This window comes from Falco peregrinus, chromosome 4 (genome assembly GCF_023634155.1).
Source record: "Falco peregrinus isolate bFalPer1 chromosome 4, bFalPer1.pri, whole genome shotgun sequence".
Lineage (NCBI taxonomy): Eukaryota > Metazoa > Chordata > Aves > Falconiformes > Falconidae > Falco > Falco peregrinus.
In genome coordinates, this window is record NC_073724.1 from 91310417 (window position 1) to 91333227 (window position 22811).

Consider the following 22811-nt stretch of genomic DNA (forward strand, 5'->3'; position numbering starts at 1 on the left):
GGTTTAATAGGACAGAAAAGGAAGGGAAAATAGTAATGATAAAAGAATTTGAATATACAAAGTAAATGACGCACAATGCGGTTTCCCACCACCCGCTGACCGATGCCCAGCCAGTTCCCGAGCAGCAGCCCCCGGCCAGCTTTGCCCCTGGTTTATATGCTGAGCATGGCACCGTATGGTATGGAATAGCCCTTGGGCCAGTCCCGGCAGGACAGGGTGTTAAAAGTAATCTTTACAGTGCAGCCGGGGAGAATGCTTTTGTCTAATTATTTTTATCTAATTCTTTATTGTTATTGTTGTTGGTATTATTTTCCCTTCCTTTTCTGTGCTATTAAATTGTCTTTTATCTCAACCCATGAATTTTACTGTTTGGTGGGGTTTTTTTTTTTCCAATTCTTTCCCCATCCCACTGGGAGGAGGTGGAATAAGTGAACGGCTGTGTGGTGTTAACTGTCTGCAGGGTTAAACCACGACACTGGCTTTAACCAAGTATCTCAGAGGCACTTCGTTGTTGTCATGTCTGCACTTGTACTTTGAAAGATAGTTCCTGGAACTGCCCTTTATTGTTCTTCTGGGAGCCAAGGCTGTGTAAGTCAATTAGAAATGAAACTTCTAGAAAGCTTGATGTGATACCGTGGCAATCTGTTTGATTGTTACAACAGCCATTACAGAAATACTTTTTACTGAGATAGGCATTTTGTGACCCCACAGTTCTTCTGAAGAAAGTAAGTGCTTGAGTGCTGTTTTGTGCCTGAGTGTAATTTTTCATCTATGGAAATAACTACAGAAGTGGTTTTTCTTAATACTGTGTAATGTCAGTTAACGTAATAGTTCTCCAAAGCATCTCTTCTCTAATTCCTGTACGAAAAAGTCTTCACACTTTCTAATGTTTTCCTAGTTGAAGGTTGTTGGTGTAATTCTCAACCTCAAAACATTTGGCAGGACATTGTGTTGCTGACTGATGAAGTATCATTTCTGACAGTTAAATGATTCACATTGGGTAGGTTTTAGTTTACATATTGTATGTGATTTCTTGCGTGGAAAGGGGGGAAAACTAGTATCAGCTCGGTTTGTTTTTGAGACCTTTGGCTTTCACCCAAAAGTCTTGAGAAGTAAACTTTGTCCAAGAATTAGTCACGCTGAAGCCTGGTTACACTGGGAAGCTAGGTAATAAACATGTTAATTACTTCAGATATAGATTATTTCGGTAGCACCACTGCTAGTGCAGACCACAAATCCATCTGGAAGAGGCTTGTAGCAATTGCTTTGGGGAAAAAAACGTGGAGGACAAGCCTACTATGCTATTTTCTTGGATAATGTTCAGCAAACAATACACAGTAAGGGTTTTTGTATTCTGTAGTGCTTTGTGGACCTACATGTGCAGTTTTATTTAAAGGCAAAGTGGATTTTCCACATTCACATTTTGTAGTGGTTACTTCCACAGCTGAACACTTGAGCTGTACAATAAAGTAGTTGGTTTTGGCTATTGCTTGATAATTTCGTTTGGTGACTCTAATAATCCATGGGCTACTATACTGGCATAATGATAACTGTTTTATTATTTTTCTGTTAATTCTTAAGCTTTGGCCTTTGAGTGTTGAGTTGGTGTTTTCAGAATTACACGTACTCACCCTGAAAAAAAAATTTTTTTTTTTAATAATGGCAACATTACAGCCCTTTTTTAAAATGTAAAGTTAAGGTCATTTCCCCCTCTTCATTGTTTTTGCTTTTATCATCACTGACACTTACAGCTATTTTATCATTCTCATCTGGTCACTGAAAATCATGAGTTCTTATTGTAGTGTGTTTGTTTTTCCTAAAAATAATTTTGTGCTTCTAGCACTTTTGTCTTCCCTGCCTCACCAGATTTTCCTGTCATTTGTGAATGTTAAACAGCAGCAGTCCCAGCAGAGAGCATGAGACTTCACTCATAACTTCTCTCCACTGTGAAAATTGATCATTTATTCATACTTTCAATAGCTGTCATTTAGCCAGTAACTGCATTGGCATCTGCCCTGTGGCAGCACTTACTTTAAAGAGCCTTACCTGAACGACCCTGTCAGAGCCTCAGATCTGAAGATCTTCTGCAGGATCACCCCATTCAAAGATGCATTGACTGCTTTAGGGGAGAAACCTGGGAATTTGCAAGGCATGTCTTCTTTCTCTGCCCTGGTACTGCCACTGAAAGGTGGTGTCTGATGTTACACTCCAGCAGCTCGTTCCTGTCTTGTCATTTGACAAAATGCAAACAGTTGCATCGCCAAAGGTGAACTGGGTAGGGGAGCTGCTCTGAATGTAAAACTAAGGACTCCCCTGCCAAATGTGTTTACATAAAACAACAAAAAACCTCCAACTAAATAAAAACAGCAACAAAACATCAGGTCCCTTGGCCAGGTGTCAGAGCGTGCTGACAGAAGAGGGACTGGGGATGTTGGGGAGGAGGGAGAGCAGGCGCAGGTAGATGGAGACGTTTGGGACTGTCTCTTGGTGGATGACTGGCTTGTACTGACTCAGAGTATTTGTGTAATTAAGGCTTTAATGTGCTGAATATTAACTCTTCAGTTACTTAGCAAGAAAAGGAAATTTTCTTTATAAAAAGCGCTGTAAGTTGTGTGAGTCTTGAGCAGATGAACTACTGAAGTGGTGCAAGAGCCAGCTGCAAGCCATGTAGTAGCAGTCCTCTCAGGGTCATCCCGAGTAGTTTAAACAAAACAGTTGAATCAAAATGTAGTTCCGCTTGTTGACGCCTTTTGAAAACTCCTTTTTAGAACTTTAACTTTAAAAAGTTAGTCTCACAGACTTGGCAAATAGGAGCAGTCCTGGTGACCATGGTTTATTTTGCTCTTCAATATTCAGCTGGTGATTAGTTTGCAGAGCTACAAAGCAGTAACTGTGTCAGTAGTTTCCCTATTTGCAGAGCGTTATCATCAGTCTGTTATAATTTTTAACATACCAATAGTGTTAGTCACTGTCAACACAGAAGGTCTGTCATCCTTACGGTTAAAATTTAAAAACTGAAGAAAAAAAAATTGAAGTTGATGAAACCCCCAGGTTGTCTTAAATTTGTTTCACTTTTAAATTTATCTCAACTTTGTTGCTGCTGTTTTTTAAAAGCAGCTATCACTCCAGATCTCTCTCTGTGCCTGTCAGCTGTTTATCTTGCTCTGATATGCTGCTTGAGTTGTTTTTTTTTTTTTTCATCTGTCCCCACACCTTCCCATAATATCGAGGGAAAACACATGTGGTGGGTTTTCAGAAGTTTGATGGCTGTTTTCACATACATCCTTCTCCATTGCTAGGAAGCATATTTTGATGATGCCTCTGTATGCTGCAGTGAGGTGGCCCTGTGGACCTTTGCTGAGAGACAGGGTAAAACATAGAGGATTGGTTAATGAAAAACCATCTGGTGATGAGCAGTTTTGGAGGTGGAGGGGCTGAAAATTGTGGTATTAATTATTCTGAAATAATGTATAAAATTTATCAAGATTTTCCAGGTCTCTCCAGAGGCTTTTGAGGAAGACTAAATTATTGCAAAATGGTAAAGAGAATGGATTTGCAGCATCATTTAAAGCAACACACTTTTAAGGTGTGTACCCAGGTTGTGGTGACCTGGCTTTCCTTCTCTGACTGGACAGATTTGAACTCCTTTTTGCATTAGGCCTTCAGACAGCTTTTCATAAGAAATCTCGGTTTCTCCCATTAGAGATGCTTCATTTCATATTAATAAGTATCTATATTCACTAGAGACTGCCTGAATTGGTTCCATGTTTCCACAACAGGTCCTGTGTGCCAGACCAGGAGCTGTTACTCTTTTTCTGGTGCGATAATTATTTTTTTTAAAAAATTTTAGAAGAAACTGGAATGTAAAGAGAACTGAACTTGAAAATTCCGAACAGACTTGAGGCTAGGGCATCTGCTTTCAGGTCAGCTGCTCACGTGCTTTGCGTCAAGGACTTCAGATAAACACATTTGTGTTATTTTGATGTGTATCAGTATGTGCTTGTCACTTCCTCTGTAGCTTCTGACTTTCTAAGCCTCTTGTGTGAGGAGGAAAAGCCTGTCAAAATATTGCTGTCAAATGACCAGAACTAATTAAGTCAGTGTTTCTTTTCTGCCTTTTTTTCTCCCTCTGGATACTACACGTTTAGGTAAAAGGAGATCCTCACAAAGCTTGATGACAGTATTACTTGATCTTAAATGCTGGAGATGAGTAAAATAGGAATAGGATTTGTGTTAAACATGTATTTGCTCTAAGGAGTTAAAAGCAGATCTGTCACTATTCTCATATGAATTATATCATTAACACTGAAGTTGTTAATGTCTTTCTTCATAAATTTGGTAAGAACAAGCCCCAGTAGGAGCATAATTTATATATCACAACTCTTATGTATGAAATTAAAACATGGTTCTTAATCTTACTGTTTTTTCATGGTAAATACTATTTAAATGTAGACTGTGAAATATATTTTGTTTTGGCAGGCCTAAATTATTTCAGAATTCTGAATACTAATTGTCACTTGAAGCTTTCAAAAATACAATTGCAAGAAAAAGTCAACTTTCTGAGCATGCATTCTGTCATGGGAAAAGGGGTGGAAATATCTTGTGCCGATCCAGTCCTTGTGCTTCCATGCCAAAGGTGTCAATGCTAAATAGGCGTTGTTTTGCCTTGCAAAATCACAACCATCCTTTAGCATATTATCAAGAAGAACACTTCTTAATGTCATGTATTGTATTGACTGAATCAGTAATTTGAGGTGGTGTTAATTATTTAAAACAAAAACCCACAGAAATGAACAACCCCCAGAACAACCCCAAGGGAGCGTGGCAGTGAGATACATACATCGTTTAGTGATAAACACTGCATTAAAATTCATTGTGGACAAATAACTAAAACCTGAAAATTGATTAGGGAATCATTACAAAGGTTAGAAACATAAACCAATAGAAAACAAAGACAAAAGCAGTTTTAAAAACTACGAACTGCTAATTAGCACTGCCCAGAGTAAAGCTGCTCCGGGACTGCCTTTGTAGTCAGTGGGATACACCCAAACCCCAGGGTGGCTGTTCCCTGTATTCAGGGGGTTTTGTCTTTTGTTTAACGTTTTCATGGAAGCCAAAGTCCAGTTAAACATGTTGTTGGGACAGAGCTGGTGTAAAGATCAGGAAGCTGGGAGGCACATGTGTGTCCTGTAGTTTCACCATCGCCAAGTAAGTGTTAGCCAACAAGAAATTCTGCCTGTTCTGGCCATGGAAGGAGCTTTCAGACTGGGAAAAACCACTGCAGGTGCGCGCGATGTTGGTGTTGCTGCAGAGGAGCACCTTGCAGCTCACTTAATGAAATTCCGCTTATTTCATGGGAGTTTAGCGTTGTAGAGTTACAGTAAGTCCCGAGTAGTGTGAGAGAGACTTGAGTCAAATTTCAGTCTTACTCTTCATTCTGATGCCAGTGGCTGTTTGACCCTGAGAAATTTTAGGCCTTAATTGCTTTCTCCCTTTTTGCACTAATAAAATGGGGCTTCTCTAGGCATCACAGGGAGGTCTCAAGTGAAAAGCAGCATTTCACTTAATCAGTAAAATTTATTTTGTGTCTGCATCTAGAAACATTAATCACTTACTGAGAATTAAAGTAAAACCTGCAAAACTCCTTTCATATGATAGGAATGCATTGGAGAGGACCTGAAGTGCGGCTTAAAAGCTTTGAAAAGCAATATGCAATTTGTAAAAGATGGTGTGCGTAATGCTGCTTTAGAAATGAGTTACTGAGAAACATTCCTGTTTGATAAAGCTGGACCCGGGTGTTAAAGTTCTTCTGTGACTATTAGAGGACTGATAGTTGTCTGGTTAATGATATTGTATTTTGCTCATTCGAGTGAGAGGTAGATTGTTGAATACCAAATAGTAGGATGGAAGCTGAACAGACTTTGCCGTGATAAGCTTGAAAACTCCTTGCAAGTTGCAGAATGTGCTTCAGATTCACTAAATAGAAGTCTTTTTCATGTTTAAGTATAAAGAAAGGAGGCAAGGATGTGAATGAAACCATCAGGTTTGCAAGGTAGGGGGTAAATGCATTTGAGAAAACTTGTCTCTGTGTATTTCTGCGTTATGGCATCCTCATTTCTTTGTGAGGCACCATTCTCCTCAGTGTAACACCTGCTTCTCCAACTGCGTGCCTGTGTATTTGCAAAGCTACCAGTGGGAGTGATAGGGGTCTCTGGGGAAAGAGCACGGAGTGCTTCATCTAAAGTCCTTTCAGGTGTAATGTGGAAATTGTGATCGGCAAAACACCCACCTTCAATTTCACCAGGTTGGAAAACTAAATAACCTTTTCCTGCCCGTGGAACCACAGCGCTAACAAAGTTCCTGCAGTCAGGTTAGGCGACGTGACCATGGTTTGCCCAAGGGCATGGGTTCAGTTGGTGCCTTCCAGCATCCCACCATTGCCAATGCTGGCTGGTCTGTGCTACTGGGGGCCAGCTGGATAACAACACCCCATTTATCTTACCACATTTTTAACCACAGTGTCAATTAGTATTTCTGGGAGCCAAAAAAGATGTATTGGACTCTATGTCTGGCTACTTCGTGTCTATAAGTACGCCTTTTGCTAACTGTAGTTCATCTAACGGATGGAAAGCAGCAGTAGGTTTCCTAAATTGTTGCAGGGTAAAGTTTTGCACGCCGGTCAGCTGACTGAACAGCTTGTGGTAGCTAAACGTGGGACATCTCGTACTCCCCGTTTTCTGCTCTTTCCTGCTTTGCTCCCAACTTCCATGGTGTTGCTGCCCTGTGTTAATGCTTGTTCTGGCTCCGCTTGTGATGCTCTGCAGAGCTGGCTTAAATCTCGTTTTACTTTCTCTGATATCTTTCTGCTGGTTTAGTGCATCAGATTACTTATGTGGAGGTCGACTAATTTCCAGGCTGGCAAGTAGAAGAGGAGGAGTGGAAATGATGCAAAGGTAGGCAGGTCCCTTCCGTAGGTAGCAAGCTGCTGTGTCCCCTCATCTTATCTAATGAAATCACACTCTGGGTAGTGAAAATTGGAGCAGGGTTGAGAGGACCAGGAACTGCTGGTTTCAAACGGTAACTTCAAAAATATAACTTCTGCTTCTTTCTTGACCTTTCATTCCCCTTTATCAACCCCTTTTCCTATTACTAATGCTTCATTAGAAACAATACTTTCCCAATCATTAATAGCTAAAATGTGAACTGAATGAATTAGGATTCACTCTTAGTCAAGGAATCAAGTGGTGTTTCAGCAACGAATTAGCGAATGCTCTAGGAAAGAAGCTTCGGTTCTTCAGAGCATAGTGAAATGCTGATGGGAATAATAAAAAGGAAGAGGCCAAGTGGCCGGAAGAATGAGAAATGGAGACGGTCTTGTCTGCATTTCCAGCAAGGGCAGCACTGAAAGAAACAAGTGAGAAGTGCAGGCACTGCTAAGTACAGGGAAGGATGATGCAAACCAGCTCAAGAGCTAATCTGGTTGAGAGATGATGGAGAAATAACTGTGTGGTTATGAGTCATTAACTATTTTTTTTCTATTATAGAAGATATAGCTCCAGTATTGCCAAAATAGTAATTTAAAAATTGCACAGTGTGAAAGATTTTAAATCTCATATCTCTCTCATCTTGTTGCTGTGAATTTTTAGTTGATGCACTTCAGAGAAAAGTTGTTCTTGTTTTAGAAATACGTGTAAATGAGGAAAGCCTTAATGCTAGTTTTAATTCTAGTAAATCTTGTCTACTTTTACTAGGCCTTTTCTTACTGCCTTAGCCTGGTGATGCAGGTCGCTTTACATGTGTGCTCTGCTGTTTATCATTGTAGCTATGGATTTGTCATCTGTGCTATCATATTTTAATTAGTAACATGCATTTGTAGGATCAAATAGACCTTGTACAATTGGACGATGCTTTATGTACAAAGTGCTGAGCTGATTAATTTTACTGCTGTGTTTTGGAGGATCATCTGGAGGAAAATGCTGAATGTCTGGTTTTGCTCACCTCATTCCCAGTCTTACGGATACTGCTTTCCCCCTGAAAATGCGGGTATTTGCTAACGAAGTGTTCTTGTGTTGCTTCTGGAGTACTGATGCTGCGTGGTTAGAAGGCAACATTGTGCTCAAGGATGAGTTGCCTGTATAAAGAAAACAAAAAAACCCAGAAGCCAGCAACTCTGACTTCTCAAAATTAATTATAAATATGGTGCCAAAATATTTTCCCATGCACTCTTGCTGTGTCAGCATAATTCCGTTTTGTACGTGACGCGTAAGCAGCAAAAGCCCGAGATCTTGTTTCTGCAAGCGTGCTCTTTATTACTAACATCAGCAGTAGTACTAACGTTGCTTCAGCCAGAAGCTTCTCCATTCCGCTTACATCCTCTCTGCATCTGCATCTTAGTAGGGTCACACTTGTTCCAGCTGCCTTGCCTAAAGTACTGATAATTGACCTAAAATCAAAATGGTTTTTTTTTGTGTTTGGGCGTGAGGGCAGACACTTAAATGTATTCAAACAGACTGTAACTCTTGGCAGAGATAGATCTAGAACATGATACTGCAGAGACTGAAATAGTCCCAGGTGCAGTTAGATGAGTTATGACCATGGTTCGTATGTCATTGTATGTAAAATATTGGGTAGATGTTGTAGGAGAAATGGATTGACACTAGGTATAGCAGGAACTTTCAGTCACCAGCAGGTTGGTTGGGGTTTTGGGGTTTTGTTTTTTTTGTGTGCGTATGTGTGTATTTCAGGGTTTTTTTGAAATATGACTATTTATGTATTGTCTTGTATTGTTTGCTTTTCTTTTCAGGAATGGCTATTTAATAGGGAGTAATGAGAGACTCTAGAACACAACTGTGTCTCAACAGTTAGTCTGTATCTAATGAAGTGTTGTTGAAATAGAAATCGTTTGGTGTATTTAAAATGTAGATTAGAATTTTAATTTGTTAGAGTTTGTCAGACAGTTTAATTTTTTCTGGCAAAATGTGAGTGTTCTGAAGTATTTCAAAGCATTAATCTTCTGTTTAGGCTCATATTTTGGGGGTTGTTTTTAGAGAAGGAACAAAATCCATACAATGTCGTTGTCTGTTCTCAGTACAATGTACTGTTACTGTCATTTTTCTAGGGGTCACCTCTGTTTGATCTAATCAAGCAGTCAAAAGAACGAGAAGGCCAAACTGACCAGCCTGAGCCCACTTCCACTCTTAATCTGCCTCTCCAACATAATCACACCGCAGCAGACCTGTGAGTGCTATGCATGCTTGAGGTCTGGTAAAATGTGAAGTTAATATCACCCTTAATCATTAAATCCACTTGTATTCTGTTTTTGTACTTGTTAAGCTTGGTGCTTAGGTTATGTTGAACTGTTGTATTTGCTGCTGCTTGTTACACATGTACATTTCACTAAATCAAATTCTGAAATATTTTTTTCCAAGCCCTATCAAACTTGTAATTGCAAATTGTTGCCTTTCTTGCCTAGGAATAAGTAAGTCCCTATATCAGGTATTTAATCAAGAACCTGAATGTTTAATTCCTGATAAGGGAATAACAGGTTACAGTAGAAATTAATTTCTTCTTATGGGGGAAGAGGGAAGAGTTCCTGCAAGTACTATTCATAGACAATTGTTCCTTTAACCTGTGATGTTAAATGCTTAATGTATGTTGAATCTCCAGCTATCTTTCTCCTGTGAGATCTCCTAAGAAGAAAGCATCTGGACCTCCTTTAAGTGCTACTTCCACTCCAGATGCTCCACCAGGTGTGACCCCCCAAACACAGAAACCACAGAAATCTACCTCCCTCTCTCTGTTCTACAAAAAAGGTTTGTTGCTTCTGTACCTGCTGAAGTTATGAAGTTCTCTCTTGTTAGAGATTCTTTTTGGGTTTTGGAGCTCAGTATTTCTTAAGAGATTATTGTAGAATCTGTAGTAAACACAATGCAAACCCTCAGCTGCCTCTGGAAGAAACAGTAAAACAGTGCCAGCAAGTTAATGCGTACACTCTACACACTGCAAGTTCAAACTGAAAACTAACTTACTGATTGTAAGAATAGCCATGTGGGCTCAGGTGGAGAGTTCTTCTGTTATAGCATCCTTTTTCCAGCAGTGATCATAAATAGACCTCATGGGAAGCTTAAGAATTGGGCAAGCATATGTGGTGCTTCCCCTGAATCTTTCCCGAGCTCTGACTTTCTCCAACTCAGGGTTTTTCCTGAGCATTTTGCGACGTGTCTGCTTAGTAACTCTCAGTAGATTCATGTTCCAAATGCTTCCTCAGACTCTTTTGGAATCAACGTAGATAAATATGTGCAGTATTGTTTGGTGTGGGCTTTGTGGGTCCGCTGGCTGTTGTATGAAGAATCTTTCTCATTTGTTTTGAACCTGGCTTTTACTACCTTCATTTGATGGCTTATAGTTTTTGTATTGGGAGATGGTTCACGTCCAGCTGCTGTCCATCCTTCATCATGTTCCTTTTATTTTGTTTACCTCTATTATTACAATTCAGTTTGGTATTTTTTCTGTTTCTGAAGTGTATCTACTGGCGTATCTACGACTGCGTACCCTGTTCTTTCGGCTTCTCTCTGAACATCCTGACCTGGAACCCTTGATCTGGACCCTCTTCCAGCACACACTGCAGAATGAGTATGAGCTTATGAGAGACAGGCACTTGGACCAGGTAACATTAACAAAAACGTTTTAAAAAGTTTAAAAAGACTCTCCTGAACAAAAAGTTCCTTATGTGTTTGTTAGCCATTAGAAGTTGTCTTCTGAGTTTTTATCTCTGTATTGATCACTCAAAGGAAAAACTAATTTAGAGTGAAGTCTATCATCTCAGGTTTTTTAAAGTACTGGCAGTTACTTACTTTGGGATCTTCAAACACCATTTACAGCTATTTTCAGAATAGTGAAGACACACCAAATCTTCTAATAATTTACGTAAGAAAATACTGATTTTCTTTGGGAAGACAACATGTGTGGCTGATAAATGTATTGCTATTCTACCCTAAAACGGCAACGTGTGAGATGAGTTCGAGACGATATTACCAGCTCAAATTAGTTGATTGTCATATAGAAATGGAGTGAACAGTAGTTGTATTCTGGAAGTTCTTACGAAGTTACCTTGCATGCTAGTTTCTAGAGCACAGCCAGTAGTAGAAAGCTCATTAATTGATTTCTTGACTTGAAATGAAGAAGCTGAATTAATTTTCTGCATTTCTAGTTGTCTTGTCTTGTTTCTTTAATAGATCATGATGTGTTCCATGTATGGCATATGCAAAGTAAAGAATGTAGATCTTAGATTTAAAATAATAGTTTCGGCATACAAGGAGCTCCCCAACACAAATCAAGAGGTATGGAAATTGTTTAACATTATCCCTCCATAAAAATGTAATAAACTCGTTATTTCTCTGTCTAAACCAAACCAAACCAAACTACACTTGACCATACAAAAGAAAACTTCTGCTTCACTGCATCTCTGTTTTGTGGAGGAGGAAACTGGCTCTAATACTAAATGTGTCTTTAAACATCTCGCACAAATAGTTTGGTAACTTTCCTCAGAAAGTAGACTTCATTCCACCTTTTTACTTTAAGATACTAAATAATGGTTTATGATTCTATTTGGAGACTAGATGAAAGGCTTGGGTCTAGAGCCAACAGGATTTTCAAAAGCAACCCAAGTTTCTTTAAGAGTTACCTACTTCCATGGAGCATTAAGGGGAGAGAAGCAGATAACTTTCTGTAGCAGCTTTCAATAGAAATGTGGTTGGATATCAAATAGACATGTAAGGTTATATATCAAATAGGTGTTCCAGTCTTAATTCTAACATTAAGAAGTTCCTTTCTTTGTTAAGGGCCTTACTGTACTTAAACTTTTGCACAAAACAGTGATTAAATCAACAGAAAAAAAGCTCACCAAACAGTTAACTGAACCGTGGGCATCCTTTTAGTAACAGAATTTCTTATAGTGTGTTTGTGCACCTTGGCTAAACTCCAGACTTTTGTCTCCAAATGTGTAAAGAATTATTTTAGCCACAGCAGTTCAGTAATGATTTTTTTTAGCCTTCCAAGGCATGCAGAGTAGGGAAGCCTTTTTTTGACAGTTGTGTGTGTGGAAGTAAATGGAGCTTAAATCTGGAAAATGTTGATAAAGTACTGATGAACTGTTTGCACTAAGGGGCTGTGCCAGTTAATTAAGTATATTTTTCTGCTGCTGTTCATACACACTAGGAAAAAACCCCAACAATTTAGAACAGTTCTAAATAGTAGTTAAAATGGCTCGCATACAATACACGTGCCATTTTAGCTGTTATCTAACACAGACTTCATGAATGGCTTTATGAGTTTGTCAAATGTAAATTTTTTTTATCTTTTTTTTAAATCTGTGTATGATTTTCTCACCCTATGTAGACTTTCAAACGTGTTCTTATCAGGGAAGAAAAGTATGACTCCATTATAGTCTTCTACAACTTAGTGTTTATGCAGAAGCTGAAAACAAACATATTGCAGTATGCCTCCAACAGGGTAAGCTGTTAGCTGTGTTCCGTATTCATTATTTAATAGACTAGGAATATAGAGACAGTAAAACCTTGTGATTATTTTATTACTTTTATAGCCTCCCACTCTGTCACCTATCCCACACATTCCTCGGAGCCCTTACCAGTTTTCCAACTCGCCTCGGCGTGTCCCTGCTGGCAATAACATCTACATCTCGCCCTTGAAGAGCCCATACAAATTCTCTGATGGGTTTCAGTCGCCCACAAAGATGACTCCAAGGTCTAGGTAGGTTGTTGACAGGCATTTCTTTGAGTAAATTAAAGGTATTTAGGGGATTTTAGTGGAAGCAAAAAGAAATCCACACAGTCTAGTTTGCCAGTGGTCTGTGGTGGTTAAATCTTTTCTGGTTAAAAGTTTGTGTCCTGTATTTGGAATCTTTATTCATATTTGAGCACTTCTCTGTTTCAGTTTAGTCAGTGTGCTCAAGGAGTTTTTCTTTTTTTTTTTTTTTTTCTTTTTTTTTTCCTTTTCTTTTTTTTTGAATAGTCACATCCAAGAGGGGTTTTCTGACCTAGGTGCTTAAATGTTGTTGGCTTTGACTCTGGATCACACTCCTGAAAAACATAGATGAGCTTTGTACACTTGTTTAAAGAGAACATACTTTTTTGGAACAAAATGGTCCAGAGCATTTAGTTGACTGCGCAGAACATTTCAAACTGCTGGTTGCTAGTTCTTAGCAGGCGAGGATGACAGCAAATGTGCCAGTTTCCAGCGGACTTTTCAAACTAGGATCAAGTGAGTCCCATTGCACCTGGCCCACTGTGTACAAAAGTTAAAATATTATTTTATTTTTTATATTGAAGTCCCACACGGTTTTGATGAGCAAACACTTAAAGGTAAAGATGAGAGGATGATTATCTGGGTACCCAGCACTGAAGTGTCTTCCTGCTGATAAGAGACGGACTGCGAGTGCCTCTGATTCTATCAAGCCACAGTTTCTTTTCTGTCTATATGGTACGGCTGATTTGGTGATTCAGCATTCACTGGCCTGAATAGAAACGTAAATGCTCCCAACACAACAAAGCGTAGTGTGGGTTTGCACTGTTAATGCAGAGAGGGAGGAAGACTGTGTTAACTTTGATAAGCTGTGCAAATCAGTGGATGCTTCTGTCATTGTTAAATGTAGCTTAATCTTAAACATTTCTCTTCTTCATTTGGCAGAATTTTGGTGTCAATTGGTGAATCATTTGGGGTGAGTTTTAACATTTTTAATGTCTGGTCTTGAATGCATGTAACTTTCGGAGGAATGGGAGAGCTTGCTGACACCTGTAGAACTGGCCAGTGAGTGCCTCTAAATTAATGTATTGTTTTATGGAATCTGCACGCACAAAGATTACAGGGGTGTTCTGTTAACTCCTTTCAAAAAAATATGTAGACTTCACTTTTAATATGTTTTGCATTTTATTTTAGTTGTTTTGACAGAAAATAGAGTTCTTAAGCCACAGAGTTTTAGGACTCCTAATTTTTTTAGTGGATAATCTGGAAAGTTTGAGCAGTTTCAGGATTTATAGGAAATTCTTTCCTTATTTTCTTGTCATTTCAGACTTCTGAAAAGTTTCAAAAAATAAACCAGATGGTATGCAACAGTGACTGCCAGCTAAAACGCAGCGCAGAAGTAAGTGCTGCTCCTAAGCCACTGAAGAGGCTGCGCTTTGATATAGAAGGACAAGACGAAGCAGATGGAAGGTGAGAAATTGTTCTTGGCTTTTCACTGATCTTACATATATTTGGTTCTCGGGGCCTTCAACTTTTTCCTGACATCCTAACTTCTGTTCATTTGTGAACTTCAGTAAATACGTTACGTGAGGGATGGTAGCATAATGCTTCTCAATTAGATGCTTTGGTCTCAGAAGCAAGGATGATTTTCAGTGCTTATATATCCAGCATCCCAGTGTTACAGCTGAGCGCTTAACCATCTTGTTGTCTTTAGTCAGTCTTTTAAAAATCAAAAACCAAATCTAAGACATGAGAAATCAGCAACTCTTGAATTTTGTGTGGATGAAAAAAGAGTTTGCATCTTTGTAAGAGGCGATAGCACTGAATTGAACTAACCTTGATTTAAAGTTAGGTTATGAGAATAAAAAGGTTTTAACTTCTGCTTAATCATATGCTTTCTGTCTGCAGCAAACACCTACCCCAGGAATCCAAGTTCCAACAAAAGCTTGCAGAAATGAGTGAGTACTATTTTTTTTCATTATCTGCACAGCAGTGAGTGCCTTGCATAAAGCAGTTTGTGCTCACTCAGATAAAAACATCCCTCACCACTGATGTCATTTTGGTAATTTGCTTAGTTCTTTGTACTTGTTCCATTTAATCTTGAGAAAGCAGATTATAAAATGGAAATCCTCAGAAGCCTTTTTGAGGATGTTAAATGGCACAGCAGCACAGACGATGCTGTATTACATGTGAATAAGAAAATGAGCATGACACATTCTTCCTAAACGCTGGAATTCTTGAAACGGAATTCAGTGCATGCCAAGGCTTTCCATTTGTTGTCATGACAGACCCTTAGCTGAGAGCTCACAGGTAGAAATCAGTGGAAATTGCAGCAGCATTTAGTGGGCCGTAGCACCTTTTCAGGCAATTATGGCATAGTAAAGGAAAATTATATACACAGGAAAATTGTACGTAATTGTGTGTGTTGCTTTGCTGTCTTTTATACTAAAATGCCTGAGACTGCTTTTTCTTCTACTGTGGATCAGCATTTCTTTCAGATTTTATAGGATCACTTTTCTGTTTCTCAAACGAAACTCAAATGTGGCTCATGAAAGGCAAAACAGCCCCATTCCCACTTCTGAGTTGCATTTTCCACTCCTGAGAAGGAACACGCTTGGTCTGACCAGGCATTCTCACTCGCTGGTGGAATCTGAGCTCTGTAGCTGAGCAGAGTTGCTCATTAAAAATTCTTACTTAGCAATTGTTTGCTCATCAAGATAGGTATAAGTACGGATCCAGGCACGCGTTGTTTGTTTTAGGGTAGGGGAGATGTTTCAGTGTTTACTCGTGGCAGAGGTCAGGAGGAGGGGGTGTTCTGTCACATGTCCTGTTGTGTTAGTGTGGGGAAAGGGCATTTCCTGGGCAGGTGGGCTCTGGGATGCAGGGACTGCTCAGCCCGCGGCATCTGCCTGGGCTGAGCCCACGAGATCCCTACGTGATGCAGTCCATCTGCCCACCTTGAGGGTGAAAACAGACCAAGTGAGGGTACGGAAGCAGTGACAACTTGAGTGAACAGGTGGAATGAATTTCTTAAGATGTGTGAGACTGAACAAGAATTGCTGAAGCAACTCAGAATTATGTGTTTATTTTAAAATGAGGATTTTTTTTATTTAAATGGTGTACTTCTATTCCTCGCGCCATTACAAATTTTTACAATAATCACATTCAAAGTAATTCTGAAGAAAGTATTTCTTTTTTGTTTGTTTTGTGGGGTTTGTTTATTTTTTTTTTTTTTTTTTTAGCATCTACTCGAACAAGAATGCAAAAACAGAAACTGAATGATGGAAATGATACCTCAGCCAGTGAAGAAAAGTGAGATTCTTCTCAGGACCAGGGGCTGCACTGCAGGCCCTCTAAGATTTTGTTTTACAGCCGCTATTAATGGAATTGCTTTTTTAGTTGCTTTTTATGCTGAACTGCTAGTTGAAAGCATTTGGACTTTTAAAATTTTTAAATGGTTTTCATGATACTTTGCCTTATGATGTAGCATATATACAATGTAAGCCACTGAATTTAATTTATATTTTTTTTGAGGATTTAAAAAACAGACTTGGAAGGTGTCTTAGTTTCCTATTGCAACATTACTGATTTAGGCCAATTCAGTCTACGTGGATTGAATTTGTCTGTCTAAAGACAAGATGTTAGCTAGAATGATTTGAAATGCACTAATTTTGTTTCTTAGATTTCATTTCTAGATTTTCATTACTTGCAAATTTTGAAAACGAGGGGCCAGATACTGCAAAGATTTCTGTCTCTGTATATAATTAGCGCATCAAATTCCCACTACCTTAAACTGCATAGGAGTCGTAGGCCTCGTGGAGTCAGGGCCTCACATGACAAGTACAGCCTGAATTCAAAGTGAACTCATTATGTAGTCATACTACTGAAACCAATACTTAGCGTCCTGTAGTTTTCCTTCCCCAGCTCTCACCCCAGTGGCCTTTTAGAGGGCCACTGTCCATCAGCTTGAATTTCATGGAATATGAATCCCACAGAGAATCTTTCCAGAAGCCGAAGCTTCTTCTCATGTGCAGAGTACCTTATGTGCACTTTCTTATCTTTGAAGATCTCAATTATTTTAAAAGACAAAAGAAAGAACCCCAACCCTAAATCCCACCTCGTACGCGCAAGATTTCAAAATTCTATTTATGCAGAATGGTCTTGATTTCTTCCAATTTTCACCTAACTGCTGTAGCCGATCCAAACACCTTGAGGAACAGGCACCAAACCTCCTTCCTGTAGCTGAAAGCTGGGTGGCTCCAGTTGGGTTCCAGGTAAGAGTAGCCTGGTCTGTAAAAGCACAGGGCCTTTCCCATTGGCCTTACTGCAGCGTCTGCACAAAAGCTGAACTTGATGAGCTCACACTAGGAAAAATCAGTCTGCCTTATTTTACTGAAAAGGCAGAGTTTAAATAGGCAACTTGTGAACTCTTGGCAACTAGCAAAAAAAACCAAACCCCAAACCCTTTTCATCTTATGTATTTCTAAGTTACTGATTCCAGATACTGGAATTTTTCTTGCAAAGGCAAGTGTTTACAAAATAGCCTGTTAAGGAAAGCACATGTTTTACTTCCAGTGGATTAAAACATAAATAAACAAATTTAGTCTTGCTTTAAAATTACACATTTTTATGAATTTTAGCTTATGCAGCTACTTAAAACAGTTATAGTAGAAGAGCATGCCATTTATTCATTACACAAACATTTTAAAACGAAGTCTTCTCTGGGTAGCTTATTTAGAAATTGTTTAGCTGATCCTAGAATACTCACAGTAGTACATTTTAAAGACCATGTCTTGTGTTGAATGGGAGCTAATCCTAGAGCTACTAAAATATCGACAAGCAGCACACTTGATTTGTCAGTGAATTTTAAAATAAAAATATTTTTTTAGTCTCTGTATGGCTTCAACTTTCCTCCTGCAACATGTACAGAAGTGTTAAGAGTACCTTGTTTTATTTTTTCACTTTTTGCAGAGTTTTACAGACAGAATATATGTTAACATTAAGGTACACTGACCATAAGCTCTGTTACAGCAGTTGAAGTTCTTCCATGATCCTTTAGCTACAGGGGTGACATTACGGAGTCTAGTACCTAAACAAGATTTATTATTTTACTGTGACAATGTATTTTTTTTTTTTTGTTCAAACAGATGGAAGGCTTTACAACAAACGTATGATAATGTTTTATACAACTAATCAGTTTCCTTTCAAGGTAAATAAAATAGCTTTAAAAAGATTTATAGTTGGTAGTAGTTTTCTTTTATTAGAGAGAAGGTGACGTCATATGGTAATGAGGTCCTTCTGTCATACTTCCACCAGGATTCAGCAGCTTGGTACAAGCAGAGGTCACTCCATCTCCAGTAATTCCCTCTTGGTGCAGAGGTCCAGGTTGGGCTTGCAGTTACCTTCAGGAGTGTCCATAGGACATTCTGGAAATGTTGTTCTCACCAGGGCTTTTGTTTCAGGGTCACCACTGGTAATGCTTCTGGCTGATGCAGGCCCCTATCATGGTCTGGGTCGCTGGCACAGCCCTCGTGGAGGCGCATCAGGCAGTCCCGCAGAGAAGCTGGTGCCTGCATTTAGAAGTGTTCCCATCATTTCACCACCCTGCTTTTCATAATAGGGTATTACGCAGTGCTGGTCCAGAGAGGCTGTAGTAAATAGCGAGTTCCTCACAGGTACCTGAACAGATGCAGGGAATGTGTAAACTGCGTCTTTTGAAGTGCACGAGTGGCTGGAGGAAGATAACCTGTGTCAAATGTGAAACAGCTGAAGATGATGATGGCTGTGTTTGCTTCAGAAACAATTATTGGTGTTTTGAGGATGGTTTTAGTAATTAAGTCACAAGGGCATTAATTTCTTTGAAAGGTGGAAATACACTTATGCAAATTCTCCAGCTTTTTTTTTTTTGTCTCAGTTTTCATTCTGCATACAAATGCTTTATCTGGTGGCAGTTACTTCCTCAAGAACACAAATAGTCTTCAAACTATCTCTCTGAAATATGTTTTATCTCTCTTTTCCCCCCACGCTACTAAGCAGTCAATTCTGTTTACAAGCATCACTTACTGAAAAGGAAGGAAAAAACTTCCACTCGTACTTTTTAAATATTACAGCATTTTTATTAATGGTCTGTTAAAACCAGGCAAGTTTATAAAGAAACAGGAAATGAAAACATAGTTTTATGTTCAGGTTGTAAACGTTCTACATCATTAGGCAATAGCCAATGAGTCCTGTCTCTATAGAGTAAATAAATGCTTTGTCTTATGAGGAAAACCCCACAGAAATTGTTCAGATCATATACACCCAGCAGTTTACATAGTTATCAGGCATTGTAACAGAACTCTAGGGGTAGGTACTAGATGACAATACAATGCTGGCTCTTAGCTTCAGTAACTTAAGAGAAGCTTTAAATGACCCTATTCCTGTAATTTCTTTTTCTTTCAAATGCCATTTGATTCAGAAAGTTACCCACCTGGTTCCCTTTCTGCAAAGTGGAACGTCCCTCTGTTTAAACCCCAGATGAGTTTACACTTGACATTATTTTCACTTTTTAATGAATACCTTTTTGTCTGTGATGTCCTAGAACAGTTTTACACATACTTAAATACTTTTAAGTGTTTAACCTGCAAGATCCACAAACTTAAGTTTGTTGCAGACCATCTCACAATGGTAAAATGCATGCCTAATTTCTTCTAAAATGTCCTGCGATCAGGTTTCAAGCACATATTTATATACAGGTATCCACATTTAACCACCTAAGCCAGTATGTTTTTTTTTAAACATTGACCTTTAAGTGCCAAGGAAAGTGCATGCAATGAAAGTTTAAAAAATTAAATAAATAAGTGCCTCTATGAACGTAATACTATCACATCCAGGTTAGATGATACATATAGCATGAATAAAAGCCAGCACTGACACAGGGGATCTTTAGAACCACCCTCATTCAGTCCAGAGAAGCTTTTTCCTCAACATTACAGGCTTTGTCAATTACTCTGAAATTGCACAGTAGGTTGGAAATTATGAACAGGAAAGAAATGAATTGGGGGGGAAAAAAAAGGGCACCATTGGTTATACGAAGTCAAAAATGCCTTGCTAAGAAAGCATGCCATTTTGACTACAGTAGTTGTTGAATTACTGTGTTAGGAACTTGAGGCAGCTTAGAAGAGCTGTATCACTCCCCAGCACTATCACTCCGTGGAGCGGTGTCTCCAGGGAGCCAGGCTCTTCATTGAGCAGAGAACATTTTTGATCAGATAGCGAGTTTAAAACGATTATTTCACATTGACAGTTTTGGATTGGTTCTTTAAGTAAAGCAACAGAAAGAGTTGGAGAGGCCTTTTATAGTACATTGCTTGGGAGGGCCGGCGTGACCGCAAGGCTGTTACGCATGGCACGGGTGCCCAGCTGGCTCCATTTCCTAGCAAGGCTGGCTGCGTGCCAGCGCAGCGCCGTGCACGTGGGGCAGGATCCAGTACGAGCCGCTACCCAGAGGCTGGGCTTTGGCAGTACACCCTCTAAGTGCGCTGCTGGGGCTAAGAAAATGCTGGCAGGTGAACCTGGTAGCTTTTGTGCCCAGAGCCGAAAGAAGCAGAGTTCACTCCAGTCATCCCTGGCTTAACCAAAGCATCTGGAATTACCCAGCCTTGGCTTACATAGAAGTACGGGTGTCTGTGCTTTCAGTGTGATTACTGCTGGGCTGTATCATACAGGGTTTGCAGGCAAGTCATGCCCTACCCTGATACTGCGTTACTGTCTACATTAACCTCTCTGTGTGCCAGAGTCGTGCTTTTCAACACAAACGTATCAAAACTGATCTCAGGCCCCAGCGAAGCTGTGGTTTTGATGAAACTGCATTATGTACTGGAAAGTTTTTGACCAGTTCTGTTTGAATACAAAATACTGACACAGCTGCTGAAGTATGGACTTGTGCTGCTGGAGGAAGTGGTACTAATCACCAAGGGGGTGGCAGGACACACTTGTTAGAAGTAGATGATCCAGTTTATTTCTAGTGAGAGTCTGCGGCACATCTCAAAGAGAAGTAATTTTTTAACCACAGCGTTTCCAAAATAATTTGCTTATGGCCCTCTTCCTAAGCAAATTCTGCTCCCTGCATGCCTCACCCTTCCACTCACACTGCAGGGACTGATGTGAAGAGAGGCACTACCTACTAATTCTCACCTTGTTCTCTGAGAATGTGCTTCTCTTCCTTCTCCTTAAGGAACAGGATTGTTTGAGAAATGATCCTCCAGTATAAAAAAAGGACAGTTATTTCTACTTTAGAAATGAGGCCGCAGTCATTTACGGGAATTCGAAAAGACATTTTGAGGATTAAAAGAAAAAGTATCGAAGAATTCTGTAGTGTGGCAAGGATCTGAAGGAAGGTCGCATGACTAACTATATTAGTGTACTGAGCCTGGTCATCCAGCTTCTTGCCACCTCCATTGTAAAATACTACAAAGGGCACTTAAAGCCACTTCACCCAGTCAAAATTTTTAAAAAAGTAGTAATTTCTCAGGGTTAATTCAACGCCTATTAGAAAATTCAAGTGCGTGCTTCATGAGCTCAGCATATTCTGCAATGGGGCAAACCTCCCTCCGTGCCACGCTAGGTGTGGCTTCACCATAACAGAGTCGGTCAGAAATTAGTCTACTCTACCTCAGCCATCTGGTGCCCTCAGTGATCAGTGATGAGAGCGACGTGTCTGGACGGCAACTCCTCTCACCTCAAACAGGCCTGCCTCATGGCACTGACCGAAGAACTTGAAACAATGCATTTGGACAAGGTGTCCTTATTGCCTTGTGAAAAAGACTGAGTGTCACTCTTGGATTTAATTGTAAGACCCATTTTACCACTTCAGAACTATCTTTTTCTCCATTTATCTTAAGATGATCTATCCGAGGATCGATAGTAAGACAGGAATTAACAAACTTCAAGTGGAACTTCCCTTCCCTTGAGATTTTCTTTGGGCTTCATTTTGTCGGTAACAAGCGACCAGATGGTTCTCTCAGTACCAAAACACATAGCACAATAATTCAAGTCCAGAAAAAATACTGTGAATGCTTCCTGGCCCACTGGGGTGCCAGGGAACATGCTTCATGTAATGGAAAGTAAGAATCTTTTCATTCTGTCTAGAACAATGGACATAAGCACCAGGAATGCAAAAACGTAATATCCAGTTGAAACACTTAATGGCTGATGTATTTACTCTCCAAATAAACACCAAGACATGTTCTCTTACTAATCAGAAAGCCTCTCATCCTAAAGAATTTATATTACTTTATCATATGTTCAGAAAACCAAGTTTGTATCTTCATTGGATGATAAACCAGGCAAAAAGAAGCCCACTGGCATATTAACTTAGTTTGGTGATGGAAGTATACTAAGGAAGTTTCAGCAGCACACAGGTCACTCTCCCATAAAATCCAAATGCAGATTGTTTAAAAAAAAAAAAAAAAAAGAAAAAACCCAAAAGCTTCAAAACAGACAGAGAAGATAATGATAGCTTAGATTACTTGACCAAGTGCAAAAGTCTTGTTACTGCATTAGACTCCTGCTGTTAAATTCTGACTGTTGGCAATGAACTCCCACCGTACACCTATGCTGTAGCCATCCTTACAGAACCTATATGTTAGTGGACTTTTACGCATTTCCTAAGCTGATGGACACAGTCTGTCTTTCCAAACCTTTGCACATTCTGACCATGGATAAGCTCTCCAAAGGACAAGTATTTCTAGGACGGAAGAGGACATGCTCTGCAGCTTGGTGGTAGTCAGACTTCAGTTTCTGAATGCTCCCACTCTGCTTGCTTTGCTAATGAAGTTTTTCAGGAGGTCATGGTCCATTTCTGCAAAGCCTTGAGTTTGTGTGACAACAGTTAAATGGTTTATACAAAATCTGAAGCAGAATTCTTCCAAGTCCTAGGAACAAATGGAGTTAACTTGTAATATGAATGACTGGTAGGAAACTTACTATTTTTACTTTTCTGTTTCACATCTGTCATTTAATTAGCAGAGAGTATACCACCAGATTGTTCACATTACCAATCCCCTTCAGAT

At 39.5% G+C, this 22811-nt stretch overlaps 2 protein-coding genes across 24 annotated transcripts in view; one reads left to right on the plus strand and one right to left on the minus strand.

Annotated features, from left to right (window-relative positions):
* The window catches only part of RB1 (RB transcriptional corepressor 1), an 82217-nt gene extending 64225 nt beyond the window's left edge, over positions 1-17992 (plus strand). The window contains exons 1-11 of one of the 3 annotated variants that reach the window (XM_055801687.1): positions 640-644; positions 9119-9237; positions 9667-9812; positions 10521-10666; positions 11235-11339; positions 12397-12510; positions 12602-12768; positions 13705-13735; positions 14087-14229; positions 14668-14717; positions 16002-17992. In XM_055801687.1, coding sequence (XP_055657662.1) covers positions 10643-10666; positions 11235-11339; positions 12397-12510; positions 12602-12768; positions 13705-13735; positions 14087-14229; positions 14668-14717; positions 16002-16075 — 708 coding nt within the window. In that variant the 5' untranslated portion in view covers positions 640-644; positions 9119-9237; positions 9667-9812; positions 10521-10642 and the 3' untranslated portion in view covers positions 16076-17992. Of the gene's footprint in view, positions 1-639; positions 645-9118; positions 9260-9666; positions 9813-10520; positions 10667-11234; positions 11340-12396; positions 12511-12601; positions 12769-13704; positions 13736-14086; positions 14230-14667; positions 14718-16001 lie in introns of those variants that run through there. The other 2 variants (XM_055801684.1, XM_055801685.1) reach the window with 2 other exon arrangements.
* A 4211-nt stretch (positions 17993-22203) lies between these two features.
* LOC101912757 (RCC1 and BTB domain-containing protein 2) overlaps positions 22204-22811 on the minus strand; it is a 34484-nt gene continuing 33876 nt past the window's right edge. For all 21 annotated transcript variants that reach the window (XM_055801689.1, XM_055801691.1, XM_055801696.1 and 18 more), the window contains one exon: positions 22204-22673. In XM_055801689.1, the coding sequence (XP_055657664.1) occupies positions 22533-22673 (141 nt within the window). In that variant the 3' untranslated portion in view covers positions 22204-22532. The remainder of the gene's footprint in view (positions 22674-22811) is intronic.